General features: G+C 44.6%; 1 protein-coding gene across 1 annotated transcript in view; it reads right to left on the reverse strand.

Moving 5' to 3' along the window:
* Nucleotides 1–20838, reverse strand: part of prss12 (serine protease 12) — a gene marked incomplete at both ends in the record, with an annotated part of 38034 nt that overhangs the window by 7795 nt on the left and 9401 nt on the right. Inside the window, 4 exons of the mRNA XM_080836990.1 lie at nt 305–513; nt 12322–12463; nt 19494–19690; nt 20052–20193. Of these exons, the coding sequence (XP_080693116.1) occupies nt 305–513; nt 12322–12463; nt 19494–19690; nt 20052–20193 (690 nt within the window). The remainder of the gene's footprint in view (nt 1–304; nt 514–12321; nt 12464–19493; nt 19691–20051; nt 20194–20838) is intronic.

Raw genomic sequence — 20838 nt, forward strand, 5'->3', positions numbered from 1 at the left:
AACCCTGCTGTGATCTAGACTTTATGAATCTCTTTTCCAACACTTATCCACGCTGATGAATCTGCACGTACATTCGAGATTAAAAAAATATAGGCAGACATGCAAATGATCAGACTAACTTGCTTTGGAAGAAACTACATCAAATCTAGATTTAAAGGGCAATTCACCTCTACTGATGAAACAGCTTATGGTTGTACACATGGACCTAAACAAGAATGTGCATACTTCACTCTATGTTCATAACCATATTTCTACACCCATTTTACATATGAATTACAAATGGTTATCTTTGTGTTCTTCTCACCCTTTGCTTCCGACAGGACTTCATCACGCTGTTGTCCATAGTTACAGATGACTCCAGCGTCTTCACTGTGGCGACAGTTGTGCATGCCGAAGGGTTGCTTGATGCAGTCAGAGAGGGATCTCTCCACACCCGTACATTTGATGTTGTCCACATGGATGGGTCCTTGGCCCTCACCAAAGTATGCCATGTTGCGAGCCTTAGCTAGTCCACTGCAAATCAATACACACACACACACACACATAGACACACACACACACACACACACACACACACACACACACACACACACACACACACACACACACGCACACGCACATAAACACACACACACAGACACACACACACACGAACACGCACATAAACACACACACATATTAAAAAACACACATATTTTCACACACAAACAAGAACTTCCCTTAACTTTTATGAGATGTTTATATCTTATGGCTTCTTTGTCAAAAGGGAAAACTCTTACTTTGAATTTGAAATGAACTGTCCTAAAAGAATGTTGTCTGCACCTGTCCTGACACTCAACTCAAACAGAAACGCATACATATTCAAACACACTCACAAAGACACATACATATCCACACACTCACAAAGACATACATTTCCACACACACAAAGACACATACATATTCAAACACACTCACAAAGACACATACATATCCACACACTGACAAAGACACATACATATCCACACACACAAAGACACATACATATTCACACACACTCACAAAGACACATGCATATCCACACACTCACAAAGACTCATACAGTACATATTCACAAACACACATACATATTCACACACTCACAAAGACTCATGCAGCCACAGAGATAAGCAGATACCCCCGTGACCGGAGTGTGACTGGAGTGTCAGATAAGAGAAGCCAACACTAACACCATAGACATATATATGTCTATGACACTAACACCATAGAGGAAACCTCTGGGGAGGCCGGCTTCACAGAAAGGGTCTCAGTCCATCAGATAAGCGTGTCACTTACAGTATCACAGCCTGACCTCTCAACTCTGTCACTGGCCTCCCTGGTGTGTGTGCGCGTGTGTGTGAGTGCCTGTGTGCGTGTGTGTGTGTGAGCGTGTGTGTGTATTTGTGCGTGTGCGTGTGTGTGTGTGTGTCTGTGCGTCTGTGCGTGCGTGTGTGAACACAAATGCTTTAGTTGGAATTGGATGTCTGTTATAGAGTGCTAAGCCCAGAGCAGCTGAAACCAGATGACGGTGTGAGGGTCGCTTTGACCTGCTCCCTCACACATCGTCTCTGTTTAGACAGGCTAATTATTTGGCATGAACATCTACTCTACCTCTACTCTACATCTCACTCTGTCTGTGTTTTTTACTTTATATCTTTTACAATTTCAACCTCTGCATTTCACACACTCATTTTACAATTTACCAACTTAACAGCAGATATACTATACCAACTTAGCTGTGGGAGCACCATGCTGACAGTGCTGTATGGCTATAGTATTTTGAAAACATTCAAATTTGTACTTGTCCATAAAATGATTTAAAATAATTTGCACTATATATACAGTATATACTATACTGTATATAAGTCGACAGTATAGATTTGAACTCTGAAGCACGCACACACACACACACCACACACACACACACACACACGCACACACACACACAATTACACACACACACACACACACACACACACACGCACACGCACACGCACACGCACACGCACACGCACACACACACACACACACACACACACACACACACATTGTGTCTATGTATAACATATGAAATGTGCTATATAAATAAACTTGAACTTGAACTTGAACACACACACACACACACACACACACACACACACACACACACACACACACAAAGACTTGTCATATTTAAACTTTAAGGCTCTGAAAACATGAACACACACATGGACACAGAGACAGACATCTTCAGGTCAAGGCTAAACAATGAGCACAGTTATCTTCAGGTCTCACTTTAACACTCTCTCTCCCCCTTATGTATTCCAGATGTATGACAGAGGGGCCACACAGTGGGAAAGAGTGAGATCAGAAAGACAGAGAGACAGAGAGAGAGAGAGGAGAGAGAGAGTCCTTTAACTCAATAACATTATGCAAAATATATGAAAAGGAAGTGTAGACTCACTGAGAGGAACTCACATATCCTTGCACATACATATTTATAAATGCACAAACATGCCCACACACGCATGCACAAAAACACGAGAGGGGTGAAACACTCTCACATGAGTTTTTTTGCGTGTGTGTGTGAGTGCTTTACATGGATGCCTGCCAGTATTTTCTGAGGATATGGTGTGATTTGATTTGATTTGGTGTCTCTTAGCTTGAGGGATGTACGTGATATGAGCAATTGTGAGTGTGTGTGTGTGTGTGTGTGTGTGTGTGTGTGTGTGGTGGTATGACACCATGTGTGGTTCCCAGTGTTGGGAGTAACGCGTTACAAAAGTAACGAATTACTGTAATGCATTGCTTTTTGCGGTAACGCGGTAATGTAAGGCATTACAGAAACAAAATTGGTAATATTTACCCCGGTACAAATGTCAGTAACGTGCGTTACAATGCATTTTTAACCTGGAATGAAGTGTTTTATTTTCCTTCATCCAAATTCGCCAAAATCACCGCGAGATCAGCAGAGGTGAAACGTCGGCGCAAAATGTTTCACTTCCTTTTCCTTTAGGCTAATCGATGCCGCTTTCAACGGTGGAATCGCCAGCTTTCCGAAAAATTGGCAGCAAGATGTGGCCACTAGCAGCAATGATGACAAGGTAAGGCTAAAACGTTCAGATATGGTATCCTTGCAGATATGATACCCACACTACCATTGCGTCAACATGTTTTTTTCTTACTGGGCTAAGGTAACTTTCCTTCTGAAGCCATGTCACAATTAAATTAAATGTGGTTTGGAGCCACAAATGCATTGGTTCTAACAGACATGAATGAAAATGTACTTTTCCATTCTCAGAATATAGCTTAAAAAATTAATCAAACGATTAAATATGTGGCCATCCATCAACATGATCAGACAAGTTCAGAGAATTAACGTTAGCCTAATTTAGCACCAAGGTTCTCCCTCCTAGGCTAGGCTATGTGATGTTACTTCACCCGCCACTGTGGCTGTATCGTTTGACTTAAGACTCTAATCAAAGCAAACAAATGTATTGACAGTCTCTAGTTCCGCTACATATCTAACTGAACACAGGGATTTTGTTTCATATCAAAAATACGCCTAAAAGCCCACCTCTTCACTGAATAACCCGCTAGCTTGTTAGCTGAAAATACTTGGTAACGTTACTAACTTAGCTCTTTTACCACACAGTGTACATGTAGGATAAAGCGTCTTTCTGTTAAAGTGCACTTTACCTACAAATACCACTACTACCTACTAGTTTAGCCCAGAGCCCTAGAATATTTCTATCTTTCTAGAATCCTTCTATGTATCTTGTTTAACCTACATAGTTCTAGATCAGAACAGATGTACATAACGTCATTGTGAACCACGTCAATGTATTAAGATGAAACGTAGTCTACAAGAAGTATGTTTAATACAATAAACCATAAGATGAACTTGAATTTGAAGGTTAATATTGAAAATGTGTGATGCACTGCCTGTTTCTGTCCCATATGGATTTTTATTTAATTTTTTAGATCTAGCCTAGGGCCTATACATGTATACGTTTTATACATTTGAAATATAATGTGGAGCATTTTTGTAAGGGCGTGCTGAACTGAACATGAACATTGGGGTGCACTTGCCTGGGCTACCTGTCCCATAGGAAAAAATATTTTGACACACATTAATATTTCAATCTTCATGTTCAGCACAGCCATACCTTACAAAAATAGTTGGTTTCATTTGGGTTGTACATTGTAAGGCCCCTTAGCTAATATGTAGTGTTTATATCTTAGACTCTTGAATTTGAAATCTGGCTATTTTCTTATATTTTCAGCATGTACTTCAAAGCCGAAAAACCTTCACAAAGGACTTGGATGCCCAGGTGCTATGTGTAGGCCTACAGCCTCCCCACCATAGGTGTACAGCCCATACACTAATCCAGTTGCAAACTGACGCATAAACTATGCTTAATGCTGTGAAATTGGAAATAATAAAGGCATAGAAATTCTAATTTTGTATCCTGTCATATTTTTAGACATTACAATACAGTCCAATTATTGTTAATATGAATAGGCCTAAAGTTACAGTATTTCTATCACAATTTGCCAGACTTTGACCTTTTGTCTGTTCTTGCGATGATTGTTCTTTGTATTGTGCCATGAGCCATCACTGTGGCTATTATGTTCTACTGTTTACCATAAGTACAGATACCACATCACCTTCCACTGGATGTGTGATTCACTAATTGAGCGTCTTGAGCTTCATTACAGTAAGATTGCCAAATCCATACTTCCAGTGATTTTGGTGCGAGTAACTTACAAGTAATACAATAGTAGTGTAATGCCTTACATTTTAAAAACAGTAATATTGTAATGTAACGAATTACTTTAAAATGACAGTAACAAGTAATAAATAATGCATTCCAGTTTTGAAGTAACTTGCCAAACACTGGTGGTTCCGGTATTCCCCATGCTATACTTGGGAGAGTGCAGGAAAAGTGAGCTGGAGTGAGGTATCACTCCTTTCTTCTGTCTAAAGTGAGCTGAAGTGAGGTAACACTCCCTTCTACCGTCTAAAGTGAGCTGGAGTGAGGTATCACTCCCTTCTACCGTCTAAAGTGAGCTGGAGTGAGGTATCACTCCCTTCTACCGTCTAAAGGTAACTGACCCACCACCACCACCACCTCCATCTCACCACTGCCTTCTGCTCTTAAGTTACCAACGAAACAATCCTACTTTAAACAAATCATTTGACCATTAAAGACATTTATTCACATTCCTTTATTTGCATATGTGTTGTCACTGCAATATTATTTTAAGGTGAGGCTCCAATCCAGGCATATTACTCATGCAGAATGCAAGTGGCTGTAGTGCTGAACACACTGTATGCAGTGCTACATGACTCCTTGCCACGGTCACACCCACCAGACCTCATCCTCCACATGCAGACGACAGGAGGAAAAAGACACAGGGCCCACTGGACACCACAGAAAGTACTACGTTCAAGATTGTGTCTGTATGTGTCTGTGACGGCCGCCGCCGCTACCGCACATTTAGACCTTGCCGGCACGGTAGAACCATTGCTACACCTGGCCTACTCCCTCCACACGTGAGGTATTAAGATTAATTAACTATCTTTAAGTTATTTCAGTTCATGCACGTTAATAGATATTTCAACTAGCATTTCCCATACTACCCGGTTTTATTTAGTTACAATAACCTCCAATTACGTGGCAGGACAAAGATACACAACACGTTTATTTCTGTTAATCATTCTGAGCTTTATTTAACATTTGAATGTATTCAGTTACAGTTCTGTGTATTACGTTTGTTTCATGTACTTACAATGTTGTGAGTTGTTTAAGTTACCGTGGCGTGGTGGGAGAATGGCGTGGCTTCCTGGATCCTCTTCGGTCAAAGGGCTTCCTGTCGGCGACTGGTCAGAATAAAAGTCCTCCGGAAGTCACCACCAGTCCAGACACGTCACGGGGGAGAGAGGATATTTAATTTGGTTAACAGAGATTAAGTTTATCCGTTGGTTATTGTTTGTGTTTATTCTTATTTAAGAAATGTGATTTATTTACCTTTATTCTTATGTTGAACTGGCTGAGATTGTCGTTGTTTGTTTCATGATGATGATGATGATTTTTCTTTACCCCTTTGCGGTGTTTATTGGTTTGGCCAGTCTGTATATAGGCTCCTCTGTTTGTTCATTTGGGAGGTCAGTCTTTTGTGTTTGGTTTACTTATAAGTTGACAGTATGTTTTAGGTTCTGTTCAGTTGACCTCCTAGGCCTAGCATTATATTTTCTTTTGGTTTGATATTTGTTGATATGATTTTGTTATTTAGAGAACGTTATTTAATAAATATCATTTTTGAAGCCCTACAAACTGCGTCACGAAAGCCTTACTGCCTGGTCCCTGACATGTGGTGGCAGTGGTGGGATCTCCAGTAGGGGGCGCAGTTTGTATTTTTTTTTTCTTTTTTCCTCTCTTACAATTTTTTTTGTTTTTCCTTTTTCTCTCCTCTTTTTGGATCCCTCTCACCATGAGTACTGGAAGAGGGAGAGGAACAAGACGGGTGATGGCGAAACTTGATGACGAATCGGAGTCGAATGACTCTGAGGGACATAACCAGGGAGCTGTGGGAGGAGAAAGAGACGCTGGGGTGAGTGATCAAGAAATCACCCTCTCAGGCCTGGCAGGCCTCCTACAGGCCTACATGACACAGCAGAAGGAACAGGAGGTGCGCAGGAGCAAGGATGCTGACCAGCAGTGGCAAACCATTAAGGGACTCCAAGACCAGTTCAGCGGCCTACAACAGACACTGAAGGATCACACCACCCCCATTCCAGGTGAGCACCAAGGAGTACAGAAGAGCAGAGGACTACAACCCTCAGGGTGGGTCGAGAGACCGGCTCCAAGTGGATTGCAGCCTGGCAGGCCAACCCGTGCTGCTGTTCGCCCAGGGATATCCTCATCTGGGCCTGATCTATTTGAAGAGGAAGAGGAGTACTACGATGACCATCCACAGCGACCAGACAACCAGCGAAGATGCCCAGGTGACTCCAAAGACAGGTCAGGCTATGCCCATCATTCTTTTGGACCAAAGCTGCAAAAGCTGACAGAAGAAGATGACATTGAACATTTTCTAATCACGTTTGAACGAATTGCCAGAGCCTGCAGATGGCCTAGGGCCGACTGGTCGTTCCACCTCATCCCTCTTCTAACTGGTAAAGCCCGGGGGGCATATGTCCATATGGATGTCAATGAATCAGACGAATATGACAAAGTTAGAGCGGCCATATTAACCAAGTATGATGTTAACCCAGAATCTTATAGGCAGAAGTTCCGCTCTGTGGAGGTGGAGCCAGACGAAAGTCCAAAGGAGCTCTACATCCGCCTCAAAGAGCTGTTTGAGAAATGGGTACAGCCTAGAGGCAGGTCGGTGGAGGAAGTGGGTGAGTTAATCATCCTGGAACAGTACTTGCGCGTGGTGTCCCCTGAGCTCCAAGTTTGGCTGAAGGAACATGCTCCAAATTCTGCCTCGGATGCTGCAGACATGGCTGCGGTGTATGTGGCTGCTCGAAGGAAGGATCAGCCTTGGAGCTATGCATCCTGGCAGGCCAGCAGAGATGCCCGGCGACCGAATTACTATCAGTCTCAGAAACCCTTTGCGAGTACTGGAAAGCCACCCGACAAAGACTACTCTCCTGGACAGGATAAGAGGCGTACCATCTGCTATCTCTGTGGCCAGGAGGGCCATACCAAGCCTTTCTGTCCCAAGAATCCTGCAAAGGTGAGCCAGGTCTGCTGTGGGCCAAAGAAAGAGCCACCAAGGGTAAGGACTAATCCGTCCATTCAACTGATGTCGGTGGAAGTGAATGGCAGACGGGCAGAAGCACTTCTGGACACGGGCAGTGACCAGACTTTGATACAACCACAGTATGTACGATCATGTCGCGTGAATGTTGCCGATACTGTTCCGATTCGCTGTGTCCATGGGGATGAGAAATGTCTGCCTACCGCTGAAGTCTATGTAAAGGTACAAGAACAAACTTACCTATTAACTGTTGGAGTAGCAGACAACCTCCCCTTTCCAATTGTACTGGGTCGTGATCTCCCTGTTCTTTTTGACCTTCTACAGCCTAGTCGTATGTGTAATGCTGTAGTCACTCGATTGCAAGCGAAATCAGACCAGGATGTGTCCCCTACTTTCAGTGCTCTCCCCTTCTTTGATGCAGACTACGAGGCCTTACCTGGGAAAATGCGCAAGTCACGCATGCAGAGGCGGCGGGAGAAGTTTACGGGATCTCCGGTGGAATCCATCGTGGAAGACACTCCTGAGCTCCCTTTGGGTCTTCGGCTTCCTGGAGACATTGGCCGGATGCAGAGGGATGACCCTAGCCTCGGCACGTTGGTCCGGAAAGCAGAGGAGAACAAAGACCATAATGAGATCGATGAGAAGGAGCAGTATGTGTGGAAACAGGGGATACTGCACCGGCGACAGGGGGTAATAGAGTTGCTAGTAGTGCCCCAAGAAGCACGTGAGCTGGTGTTGACTCTAGGTCATGCTATTCCCTGGGCTGGCCACTTGGGGAAACACAAAACCAGGGCCCGTATCAGCAAGCATTTTTTTTGGCCAGGATTGAGAGCAGATGTAGCTCAGTTCTGTAGAAGCTGCCCAGAGTGTCAAAAGACTACTGTGAGAGGCCCCTGTAGAGCCCCGTTGCAACCATTGCCTATCATAACCACTCCATTTGAGCGTCTGGGAATGGATGTTGTAGGCCCAGTAGAGAAGAGCAAGTCGGGGAATCGCTTCATGCTGGTAATCACTGACTATGCCACAAAGTACCCAGAAGTGTTCCCGTTAAAATCAGTCAAGGCAAAGTATGTGGCATTTTGTCTAGTGCAGCTGTTCGCTCGAGTGGGGTTCCCCCGAGAAATTCTGACTGACCAAGGCACAAATTTTATGTCCATCCTGCTGAAACAAGTGTACCAATTACTGGGTATCAAGAGCCTACGAACAACACCTTATCATCCCCAGACGGATGGTCTTACTGAACGGTTCAATCAAACGCTGAAACAGATGCTGCGTAAATTCGTCAATGACACCGGGTCAGACTGGGACCAATGGCTCCCCTTTCTCCTCTTTGCATATAGGGAGGTACCCCAGGCCTCAACTGGCGTTGCTCCTTTCGAACTTCTTTATGGCCATGAGGTAAGGGGACCCTTGTCCCTCTTGAAAGAGACCTGGGAGGGAGGAGAAGGGAGAGAGGAGCCCATTAATGTTGTTGATTATGTCCTTCAGATGAGAGAGAGGCTGCAGAGGATGTCCACCCTGGCGCAGGAGCATATGGCGCAGGCGCAGAAAGGTCAAAAGGCTTGGTATGACCGGTCTGCTCGGCAGAGGAACTTTTCACCGGGTCAGAAGGTGTTAGTGATGTTGCCAAGTCACGAGAGTAAGCTACTTGCCAAATGGCAGGGTCCGTATACGATCAAGGAGCGGATCGGGCCTGCTACTTACCGTGTCTCAACCCCAGGTCGGAGTCGTTCCACCAAAGTCCTCCACATCAATCTTCTGAAGGAATGGGTCTCCAGATCTGAAAAGAAAATGGAATCCTTGTTAATCAGACGAGTGGAAGAGGAGGACGATGATGAGGAGCAATACTTACCGAAGGTGACACCACTGGACCTGGAGCTGCAATATCTGTCAGAGGACCAGCAGCATGAGGTGAGAGCTCTGTGCACTCCTGAGGTTTTTTCGGAAACTCCTGGTCTGTCACATGTTGTGTCCCATGACATTGTGTTAACAGAAGGTGCTACAGCGAGGCGGATGAGCTACCGGATCCCTGAGCGGCTGTTGGGTCCCCTGAAGGAGGAAGTCGATCAGATGCTGTCTCTCGGGATCATTGAACCATCAAAGAGTGAGTGGTGCCACCCAGTGGTACTTGTACCAAAGAAGGATGGCGCAATCCGATTCTGTATTGATTTTCGTTATCTTAACTCTGTGTCAAAGTTTGATTGTTACCCAACCCCTAGGATTGATGAGCTGGTTGACCGCCTTGGGAAGGCGAAATATCTGACCACCATTGACCTGTGTAAAGGTTATTGGCAAATTGCATTAACCGAAAGATCTCGGGAGCTGACGGCGTTCCGGACGCCCTGGGGCTTTTTCCAATTCAAAGTCCTTCCGTTTGGACTGCACGGGGCACCTGCATCCTTCCAAAGATTAATGGACCAGGTGTTAAATGGACTATCTGACTTTGCTGGGGCATATCTTGATGATGTTGTGGTATATAGCTCATCCTGGAGTCAACATCTGGATCATCTGCAGACTGTACTACAACGCCTTCAAGAAGCAGGTTTGACAATCAACCCCAGGAAATGTGCTTTTGCTAGAGCAGAGATAGAATACCTGGGTTTTGTTATTGGCAAGGGTCAGGTTAAGCCCCAAGTCCAGAAAGTTCAGGCAATTGAGAACTGCCCTCTTCCTCAGACTCGAAAGCAACTCCGGTCATTCCTCGGCATGGCTGGCTTTTATAACCGCTTTATCCCAAATTTCTCCTCTAGAGCTGCTCTCCTGACGGACATGGTGGGGTCCAGGAGCCCCAACCAGGTACAATGGACGGAGGAGGCGAAGGCAGCCTTCCGGGACCTGAGCCATGCGTTGAGCAACGACCCTGTGCTGTATGGGCCAGACTTTGACCAAGTGTTTGTCTTACAAACGGATGCTTCAGACAGGGGGGTTGGTGCCGTCCTGCTGCAAGGACCACCAGAGGACCGTCACCCGGTGGCATTCATCAGTCGGAAGCTCTTCCCACGTGAGTCACGCTACTCTACCATAGAGAAGGAGGGTCTTGCCATTAAATGGGCGCTAGACTCCCTGAGATATTACCTGCTTGGACGTGAATTCATTCTGGAGACAGATCACAAAGCGCTGGAATGGATGCAGCGAATGAAAGACACGAATAGCAGAGTGACTCGTTGGTACCTGGCAATGCAGCCTTTCCGGTTCGCCATACGCCACATCCCGGGGCGGGCTAATGTGACGGCTGACTACCTTTCGCGCTGTCCCAGCCCGAGTTCTGAAGGGGGGGGAGATGTGACGGCCGCCGCCGCTGCCGCACATTTAGACCTTGCCGGCACGGTAGAACCATTGCTACACCTGGCCTACTCCCTCCACACGTGAGGTATTAAGATTAATTAACTATCTTTAAGTTATTTCAGTTCATGCACGTTAATAGATATTTCAACTAGCATTTCCCATACTACCCGGTTTTATTTAGTTACAATAACCTCCAATTACGTGGCAGGACAAAGATACACAACACGTTTATTTCTGTTAATCATTCTGAGCTTTATTTAACATTTGAATGTATTCAGTTACAGTTCTGTGTATTACGTTTGTTTCATGTACTTACAATGTTGTGAGTTGTTTAAGTTACCGTGGCGTGGTGGGAGAATGGCGTGGCTTCCTGGATCCTCTTCGGTCAAAGGGCTTCCTGTCGGCGACTGGTCAGAATAAAAGTCCTCCGGAAGTCACCACCAGTCCAGACACGTCACGGGGGAGAGAGGATATTTAATTTGGTTAACAGAGATTAAGTTTATCCGTTGGTTATTGTTTGTGTTTATTCTTATTTAAGAAATGTGATTTATTTACCTTTTATTCTTATGTTGAACTGGCTGAGATTGTCGTTGTTTGTTTCATGATGATGATGATGATGATTTTTCTTTACCCCTTTGCGGTGTTTATTGGTTTGGCCAGTCTGTATATAGGCTCCTCTGTTTGTTCATTTGGGAGGTCAGTCTTTTGTGTTTGGTTTACTTATAAGTTGACAGTATGTTTTAGGTTCTGTTCAGTTGACCTCCTAGGCCTAGCATTATATTTTCTTTTGGTTTGATATTTGTTGATATGATTTTGTTATTTAGAGAACGTTATTTAATAAATATCATTTTTGAAGCCCTACAAACTGCGTCACGAAAGCCTTACTGCCTGGTCCCTGACAGTGTCCATCAACCCTTTCAACATAGAAATTCAGCACCGTAGCAACAAGAGACTAACAAAACACCATCTTTTTCATCAGAGGTAACACAGAGGTATATATTCATATGTTTCCACTCAGTGGATAGGGGCTTTACACTGGGATGGATTGGTTAGAGGTGTGTGTGTGTGTGTGTGTGTGTGTGTGTGTGTGTGTGTGTGTGTGTGTGTGAGAGTGTGAAAGAGAGAGAGAGTGTGTGTGTGTGTGTGTGTGTGTGTGGGTTTTTCTGTGTTTGTGTGTTTGTGTGTTAGTGTGTTTGTGAGAGTGTGAGAGAAAAAGAGAGAGAGAGAAAGAAAGAGAGTGTGTGTGTGTGTGTGTGGGTGTGTTACCTGTAGCCAAGTTGCCTGCACACCACCTCAGCGTCTCTATCTGTCCAGCCATCATCACAGATGGTCCCCCATTGGCTGCCCACCAGGATCTCCACCCGGCCCTCATGTGTGTCCTCTCCGCCGACCAGGCGAATTGGCAAACCTGCACACACACACACACACACGCACACGCACACGCACACTTAGCAACTATTCAATGTGGCTACATGGTGAAATGGACTGAACACATCACATACATAAACACTTACATCTACTTGCATATTCATTATGCCCCATAGAATCATGAAGACAAAGAACTGTGTAATCCAGTAGAAATCAGGAGCTTTCAACACACATGCACACGCACTCGCACACGCACACGCACACACACACTCACACACACGTACACGCACACGCACACGCACACGCACAAAACATTTACATGTACAGCTGTAAAAATATGGGCTACGATGAAAACAGATGGGTTGTGTGGGTGTGTGTCAGGTGTTTGATTTCTACCTAAGGAAGTCTGTTCTGCACCTGTTTCCTCTGATGTGTATGGATATAACTCGGCACCAGACACACACACGCTCACATAGGCCAAAAAAGAACACCGTCTGTGCCAGTGTCACACACACATACACACACAACTCGTATAATTTTGCACTATCATTAATCATTTCGGAGGCTAACGGAATGATCTCTCTCATGTTAAATTAAGCCATCATGACTGTGTTAAACAGTGTGTGTGTGTGCCTGTGTTCACATGCAGGCAGTAGGGACGGACTACAGCTAAATGTGTTTTGCAGACCAGAGTGAATTCTCAGCCAGAAGAATTCAATTTGTCTCCAAACCAGCCCAGGGGAGGGTACACACACAGCCACACATAAACACATACACACACACACACGCACACACACACACACACACACACACACACACACACATAAACACATACACACACACACACACAAACCCATTCTTATTCTACTACTTCATCTTGTTGTTCCTGTTGACTTTATTCATAATAAAAATGTGCTCTGTGTTTACTGCTTTCCCTCTGATTTGAATCTGATAATGAATTTCCTAAATTTGTATTTATAAATGTAGATACACAACATCCATGTGGCTGCTTACGAATTCATACTGACCTTCAAAAACACACTTGTTCAGGACAAACACACTTGTTAAGGACAAACACACTTGTGCAGGACGGACACACACATTGCATAAACAATAGTGGTATTTATAGTGCAATGTCAACAGTAAACTTGTACTGATAACTAAGTTGTGGGAAGTACTGTGTATCTTCAAAGCTATTAAAACCTACAGTAAATATCTGGGTATGTGTGCCCATATAGTTTGAGTTTTTTACAGCAGTAGGTCCTTCAGAACATATTGTGGACAAAATCCATTTCAGATGTGTCTCAGATGCGTCACACACACACACACACACACACACACACACACACACACACACACACACACACACACACAGAAAAAGAGAGGAGAGGAAAGAAGTTGAGATGGAATGATAGACAGCTTAAGAGAGGAGAGTGTAATTCAGTTTAGTGGTGAGTTGGGTGAAAAGAATGAGTGTGACTGCCCTCTTCAGAATCACTCCATCAGTGTGAAAAGAAAGTGTGTGGTGTGTGTGTGTGTGTGTGTGTGTGTGTGTGTGTGTGTTTGTTTGTGTATGTGTGTTTGTATGCATATGTATGTGTGTGTGTGTGTGTGTGCGTGTGTATTTTATCTGTATCAAAATGCGATTTAATGGTGTGCTGCATGCAACTGTACCAAACCAACAAATGTATTCAGTGTCAATGTTTGTGTCAATGTATATACACTGCACAAACATGCTGTTTTGTATGTGTGTCTCTGTGTGTGCGTGTGTGTGTGTGTGTGTGTGTGTGTGTGTGTGTGTGTGTGTGTGTGTGTGTGTGGATGCGTGTCTGTGTGTATGTGCGTGTGTTCTCACATGTGTGTGAGTGTGCAAGTGGTATTCAGATTCAAAGTGCCGTCTGTCTTTTCCAAACTAAACAAAACTAGATCTGCTGGGGTTTTTTAGTGGAACTAAAGGGATCAGTAACACAGTAACATCAGTAACGCGTATACACACAAACACACACACACACACACACACTAACACACCACACACACCCACGCACAGAAGTGCTAATACATACAAACGCATAAGCATGCATATACACACATATTCCACACAAACCACGCATACCACTCTCACAAAGATATGACCTCATCACACACACACACACACACACACACACACACACACACACACACACACACACACACACACACACACACACACACACAGAATCCATACACTTCATTACTCTTAGGGACAGGTTACTGCAGACAATGTAACTATGGTCAAGTCACTCACTCATCAGTCACACACACATACACACACACTCTACCCTCTCCACACCGCCCTATGCATCTCTAAGGAATAAGAGAATAAGCATGTATATTTAGTTTCTGTAAGTGTATACTATTTGCCTGTGTGTGAGTGACAGATTGTGTGAGACAGTGTCACTATCTGTATGTGTGTGTGTGTGTGTGTTGATTTTGTAAGTGTGCACTGAAAATAAGAATCTAGTTTGAGAATGAGTGACAGATGGTGAGAGTGGCTACGGGTGTAAGTGGGCTGTGAGCCAGGGCGTAACGTACATGGGGCTCGTCCAGGACTTCTGAACTTTTTATGTGGAGTCTGGACTGTGCGTAAAGAGGGGAATGACGTGTGTGTATGTATATATATGATGTATGTATGATGTGTGTACGTGAGGGAGTGTGAGAAAGCAAGTGGCCAAGTGGAGGCATATGGAACTATCATTCTCATCCGGAGACGTGTCTGTTCTGCAGGTCCGATTAAATCCAACCCTTTTAAAGTCACTCTTTAAGTCCACTCGAGCGGCATCCAGACACGATAAATCGACAGGCAGCTGTGATCGCTATGGCGACATGACTCACCCTAGCCTGCTGCGCACTAATGCGGCCATTGCGTTAATTCCCTGCAGGGCCAGTCCTCACTCTGCCTGATTCCCTTTCAAGACGCTCCACGGCCCCCAGATATCCTGAAGAGCTGTAACCCTGCTGGCTAGCCTGTGGATGGACCGAGGGGGGCATTATTGTGTCTTTTATGAGACATGAGTGAGGTGAGACCTTGGCCTTAGCAGTGGGTCTGTCAGAGAAAGGGACACGCTGAAATCGTAAAAATCCCAGTCCACTAAGTGCTGCCAGCGATCTCATGGAACAGCACCTCAGGCCTGAGATCAGTGAACCGTGGAAGGACAATACTGTGTGTGTGTTGTGTGTGACACTGCACGAAAAGCAAGATTATCGGGCCCGTAAACGCTGTGATACTGCCGCGAATGATATGCATTCCTGGTTGATATCGGACATTCCCCCGAAATTTACGTCTGCCGCAAATTCACGGAAATTCCCGAATACAGACCAAGAGGGGAGAGGGGGGCGATGTGTTAATTCTCACCTCCCGCTGACAGAGGTGTGAAAGGCTCTTATTAGCATATTGACTGTCAGCAGTCTAGCCACACACACCCTGCTGCAGCCATTGGTTGAAAACGACAAGGAATTGAATTAAAACGTCTTGTGATGAGACGGAATGAGATTCTGTCTATAGGTCAGCTTTCAACTGACAAAACGTATCCCCTCCCATTTACAGCTATTGCCCCATAAAAACGAAATTAAAATGTACACGATAATAATTTAATTAATATTCTGTCTTTAGGGTTTTGCTCCGGGGTTATCACATTTCTTGATTTGCCTTCCGTTTTCAGAGTTCTGTCTTTAGGGTTTTGATTTCGGTGATATCAGGATTCTTACTTTGCCTTTCATTTTCAGAGTTCACGGGTGGCAATGTATAGGCTGTTCCACTCATATTCCGGAGCTTCCTCTCTGTAATGTTCTTGAGATTCACGTTTGGCATGTAATTATACAAAGTCGGGTTTACTCTGGTATTGAGATAGTCATTTCGCAACTTGGGACATGTTTGCCACTCGTAAATATCTAACCTGTGACTTTTCAGGTAGATTATGCGCGAGCTTCGCGAGATTTGAACCTGCGCTCTTCAGGTCAGTGGTACTGCGTACCTAATGGTGCTGTTTCTAACCGCTTAGCCACCTTTGCTGGTGAGGACCTGGCTAGTCGGTGCGACCAAGTACCTGGTTTATCATTCCTCCCTCCTCTGGGGTATTTATCTTCTGTTACTGGAGCGTGCGAATTGGGAATTGTTTAGTGGACTTATGTGACGTTTTAATTATGTTCACCGTAAAGGCGCCCGAGGCAACATTAGAAACTTTAGACTCGAATAATAAACGTTCAATTTCTAGTCTTTTTTACACGTAGTAAGTTTCAATAACACCATACCATTAGATTTCGACATTCATAGTGGTGTAGTGTTCCCTGGAGAAGTGGGTATACTCTTTATTTATTCATACAGCACAGGATAAACACCCTGTTTTGAGAAGTGGGTATACCCAATGCTGACTGAAAAATAAGTGGGTAGCCTATACTCCGTTAGCCTGGTGACACCAGCCTACGTATTTCCGCCTGAATTGATTTCAAGCTCATACTCAGTCTGGCCCAACCCCATTGACAATCGTCTCCAGAACTCAAAATTTTGCAGGACCAATCAGCGAACAGTTCAGAGCTGTGACGCAAAACTCGCCTTGGAGGAAAAGACACGAAAAGCTATCGGAAAAGTTGTCTCAACTCTCGAGAACATCAGAAAATTAAAAGGAGAACAAGAGTATTTTCTTGTAAGTTTTATGATTGGAAAGGACGTCGTAGCTCTTCTCCCAACTGGCTTTGGGAAGAGTTTAATCTACCGAATGCTTACTAAACGTTGCTGATTGGTTAAGGGAACTCCAATGATTTTAAACCTCAAGATAAGCACCCGCCCATCTCGGAAACCAAAATGCATTGGGTTGGCCCAGACTGAAAGACGGAATGAAATGGAGTCACAGGCTGGTAACGGCCAGGCTAATACTCCGTGTACCTGCGTATACACTGGACTACACCACTGGACATTCAAGAAGCAAAGATGCGACGTCGTTGTGTGGTGAGAACTGATAAAAAAAATCGCCTGCCTTCTGTTTTCCACGGTAGATCGCATGTTATGCTAGAAATGGCTTAGCATGGGTGGGATGGGGAAAGATAACACCTTTCCATCCAGACGCAAATGTAGCTAATCGGAATCTGTAAGTGGTTTCCAGATATGTATAGTTGACATCTCTTATTTGACGAAGCAGTGAGTAAGCTGTCTTGCAATGTCTCTTGTCGAATTATCTCACATGTTTATGGTGGTATGTGTTTAAACGTTTTAACTTAGGCTATGTGTAATGTTCCTAACTTATATATTATTATTTCACCTAAATGTTCTTGAGATTCGGTTCTGGCATGTAATTATACAGAGTCAGGCTTACTCTGATAACAGTCATTAAGAGTTGTTAACAGTCGTTAAGCAACTTGGACCATGGTTGCCACTAGTGGGGATCGAACCTGTGACTTTCAGGTTTTTTAAATCAGTGAAGCAGTGACGGGAGTTTTGGCACTGTGTGGACGGGAACTAATGGAGGGTGGGCTCTTCTCTGATTGGTCCTGGTCGTTGAGGCTTTGCAGAGTCTCTCTCGTAGTCACGTCACTCACTTCAACAAAACCGGTAAGTAGCGGCATATGTAGGGGGAAAACTGATATTTAGTGACGAACCGAAGTAACAGTACCCATTAAACCTGTTTTGATTAAATACTGCTGGTGATTATGGCGTTTGACCCGCGGTAATTTTATTGATTCCAGGAAAAAGAGTCAGTTCTCGGGACATAGTCATTTAATATACCATTCCTCATATCAGTTTTCACCATACATATGCAGCTACTTAACGGAGTTTGGTTGAAGTGAGTGACGTGACTACAAGACTCTATCAAAGCCGACAACTATACAATACAATACTTTTATTTGATCAAGAGGGTCAGTGTACATTCGTGAGCATTAAGATGTAAATGCACCCAATTATAGCCAAAAGGCTAGTTTCCATTGGCAGTCCCCCTGCCAGAGTGACATCTAGCCTAACTCTTTAGCTCCATATGACAACTTATATTTAATGACGAACCGAAGTAATGGCACCCATTAAAGCTGCTTTGATTAAATACTAGTGGTGATTGTGGCATTTGACCCAGGTCAGGAGAGCACATCTGCACTGGAGGCCGTTATTCTGTTTGCTTCAAAGTGTTTAAAGTCTTGTACAGTGCTCGTCATATTTGTCACAGGATATGTATTTAAATGCATATGATGATTTTTCACAAATGACAAAGAGAAAGAGAAAGAGAGACAGAGAGAGAGAGAGACACAGAGAAAGATAGAGAGATATCTTCCCTCAGACATAATTCATTGTGCATGGCTTGGTTATGACATATGTGTTTCATATAGTTCTCACAGCACCACTGTTCTCTCCATATGGTCCTACTCTATGGTCCTACTCCCACATCACAAGCACTCAAGATCATATTAGCACTCCTGCTGCATAAGCCATTATGATTACAGTATTCATTCATACTCATTCCTGGCTTCTATCATCTATCTATCATCCCAGGTGCTACCTGCATCTGCACACCACAGGGTGTGTGAGTGTGTGTGTCTGAGTGAGTGAGTGAGTGTGTGTGTGTGTGTGTGTGTGTGTGTGTGTGTGTGTGTGTGTGTGTGTGTGTGTGTGTGTGTGTGTGTGTGTGTGTGTGTGTGTGTGTGTGTGTGTGTGTGTGTGTGTGTGTTGTGTGTGTTTGTGTGTCTGTGTGTGTAGATGGTGGACTAATCTATTCACATGCAACACAGATGTGCACCAACCACTGCTATAGCAACACACAACATATAGAATCAAACACACACACAAGCAGTACAAAGATAGAGCTTAGTTTATGACACACACACAACTCACAACTACACACACACACACACACACACACACAGTTAGATTCACAGTTAATTTCAACCACATACACGTAATACACCTATGTATGTGTATGTGTATGTGGAGGCATGTGTGTGAGTGTGAGTGTGTGTGTGTGTGTGTGTATGTGTGTATGTGTGTGTGTGTGTGTGTGTGTGTGTGTGTGTGTGTGTGTGTGTGTGTGTGTATGCATGTATGTGAGTGCGCTTACTAGTAGGCACTCCAGGTCCAGTGCGTTCTGGGTTGCAGCTAATGGCTACGTCCTCAGTGTGTGTGCAGTCGTGTTTGAGCCACTCTCTCTTTGTGCAGTGGGTGATGGCCGGCTCCTTCCCCGAGCAGCTCACGTCATCCAGCAGGATGGGTCCCGAAGACTCACCAAACCTCCCCGAGGACACACTCTCCCCAGACCTGCCCCACAGCCAATACACCATCAATAATACATCCTCATGAATGAATCAATCAACAACCAATAATCAGTAACAGTCTCATTTCAGCTGAGTGACCAATCCATTAGAAAAACAACATGCTCATGATGTCATCATCAACTGTTACCAAAATATGCTAAAAATTAGGATTTTATTCATTTGAAAATTGACTGTAAACACATAAATACGTAATCTGCCTACACACGGGCACCATAGCGAATGATTTATGTGTGTGTGTGTGTGTGTGTGTATGTATATGTACTGTATGTGAGTGTGTGTGTGTGTGTGCGTGTTTGTTTGTTTGTGTGTGCGTGTGCGTGTGTGGAGAGAAACTGGATTGGTACCTGTAGCCCAGTTGCCTGCAGACCACCTGTGAGTTTGTGTCAGTCCAGCCGTCATCACATACTGTGCCCCACTTGCCCCCATAATGCACCTCCAGCCTGCCCTCGAAGGCCCTCGCCCCTCCCACCAGACGCACTGAGCCGTCTGAGAACGAGGGGGAGAATAGCAGAGAGAGAGAAAGAGAGAGAAAGGAGAGAAAGAAATGATAATGACAATGAATAAGAGTGGGTGTATATTCCTCCCCTTCACGATTGTCTCTAATTCTCCAGTACACTCTAAGCTATCATCTTAAAATCAAAACATAGCACTGAATCAGAACAGAGCCGCGTTCCTTAACGATCCTCGCTAGAGGAAATGGAAAAGCCCTCATCTCAGGAGGGCCATTTAGGCATGAAGAAAACCAGTAATCAGCTTCTACTGATGGGCCTGCTGGAGAGGCCCTGAGAGGAGGCCCAGAGCTCCTGTAACCATCCATCAAGCAGCCCTTCAGCCCCCCACACTTACACCCACACCCAGACCCTCCACCTCACCCTCACCAGGCAGACTGTGGGAACCACTCCCATCTCACCCAGCCCCCCACACCCAGACCCTCCACCCACACCCAGACCCTCCACCTCACCCTCCTCCTCACCAGGCAGACTGTGGGAACCTCACCCATCTCACCCAGTTCCCCACAGCAGGCTGGCCACTCAGGCTGCAGTTTGGGCCGCACTGAGAATACTGTTTGTATACAAAGCAATCTTCTGAGGCAATGATGGTGAAGATTAAAGCCAAATTTATACTTATGTC

The sequence above is a fragment of the Sprattus sprattus genome (assembly GCF_963457725.1).
Source record: "Sprattus sprattus genome assembly, chromosome: 4".
Lineage (NCBI taxonomy): Eukaryota > Metazoa > Chordata > Actinopteri > Clupeiformes > Clupeidae > Sprattus > Sprattus sprattus.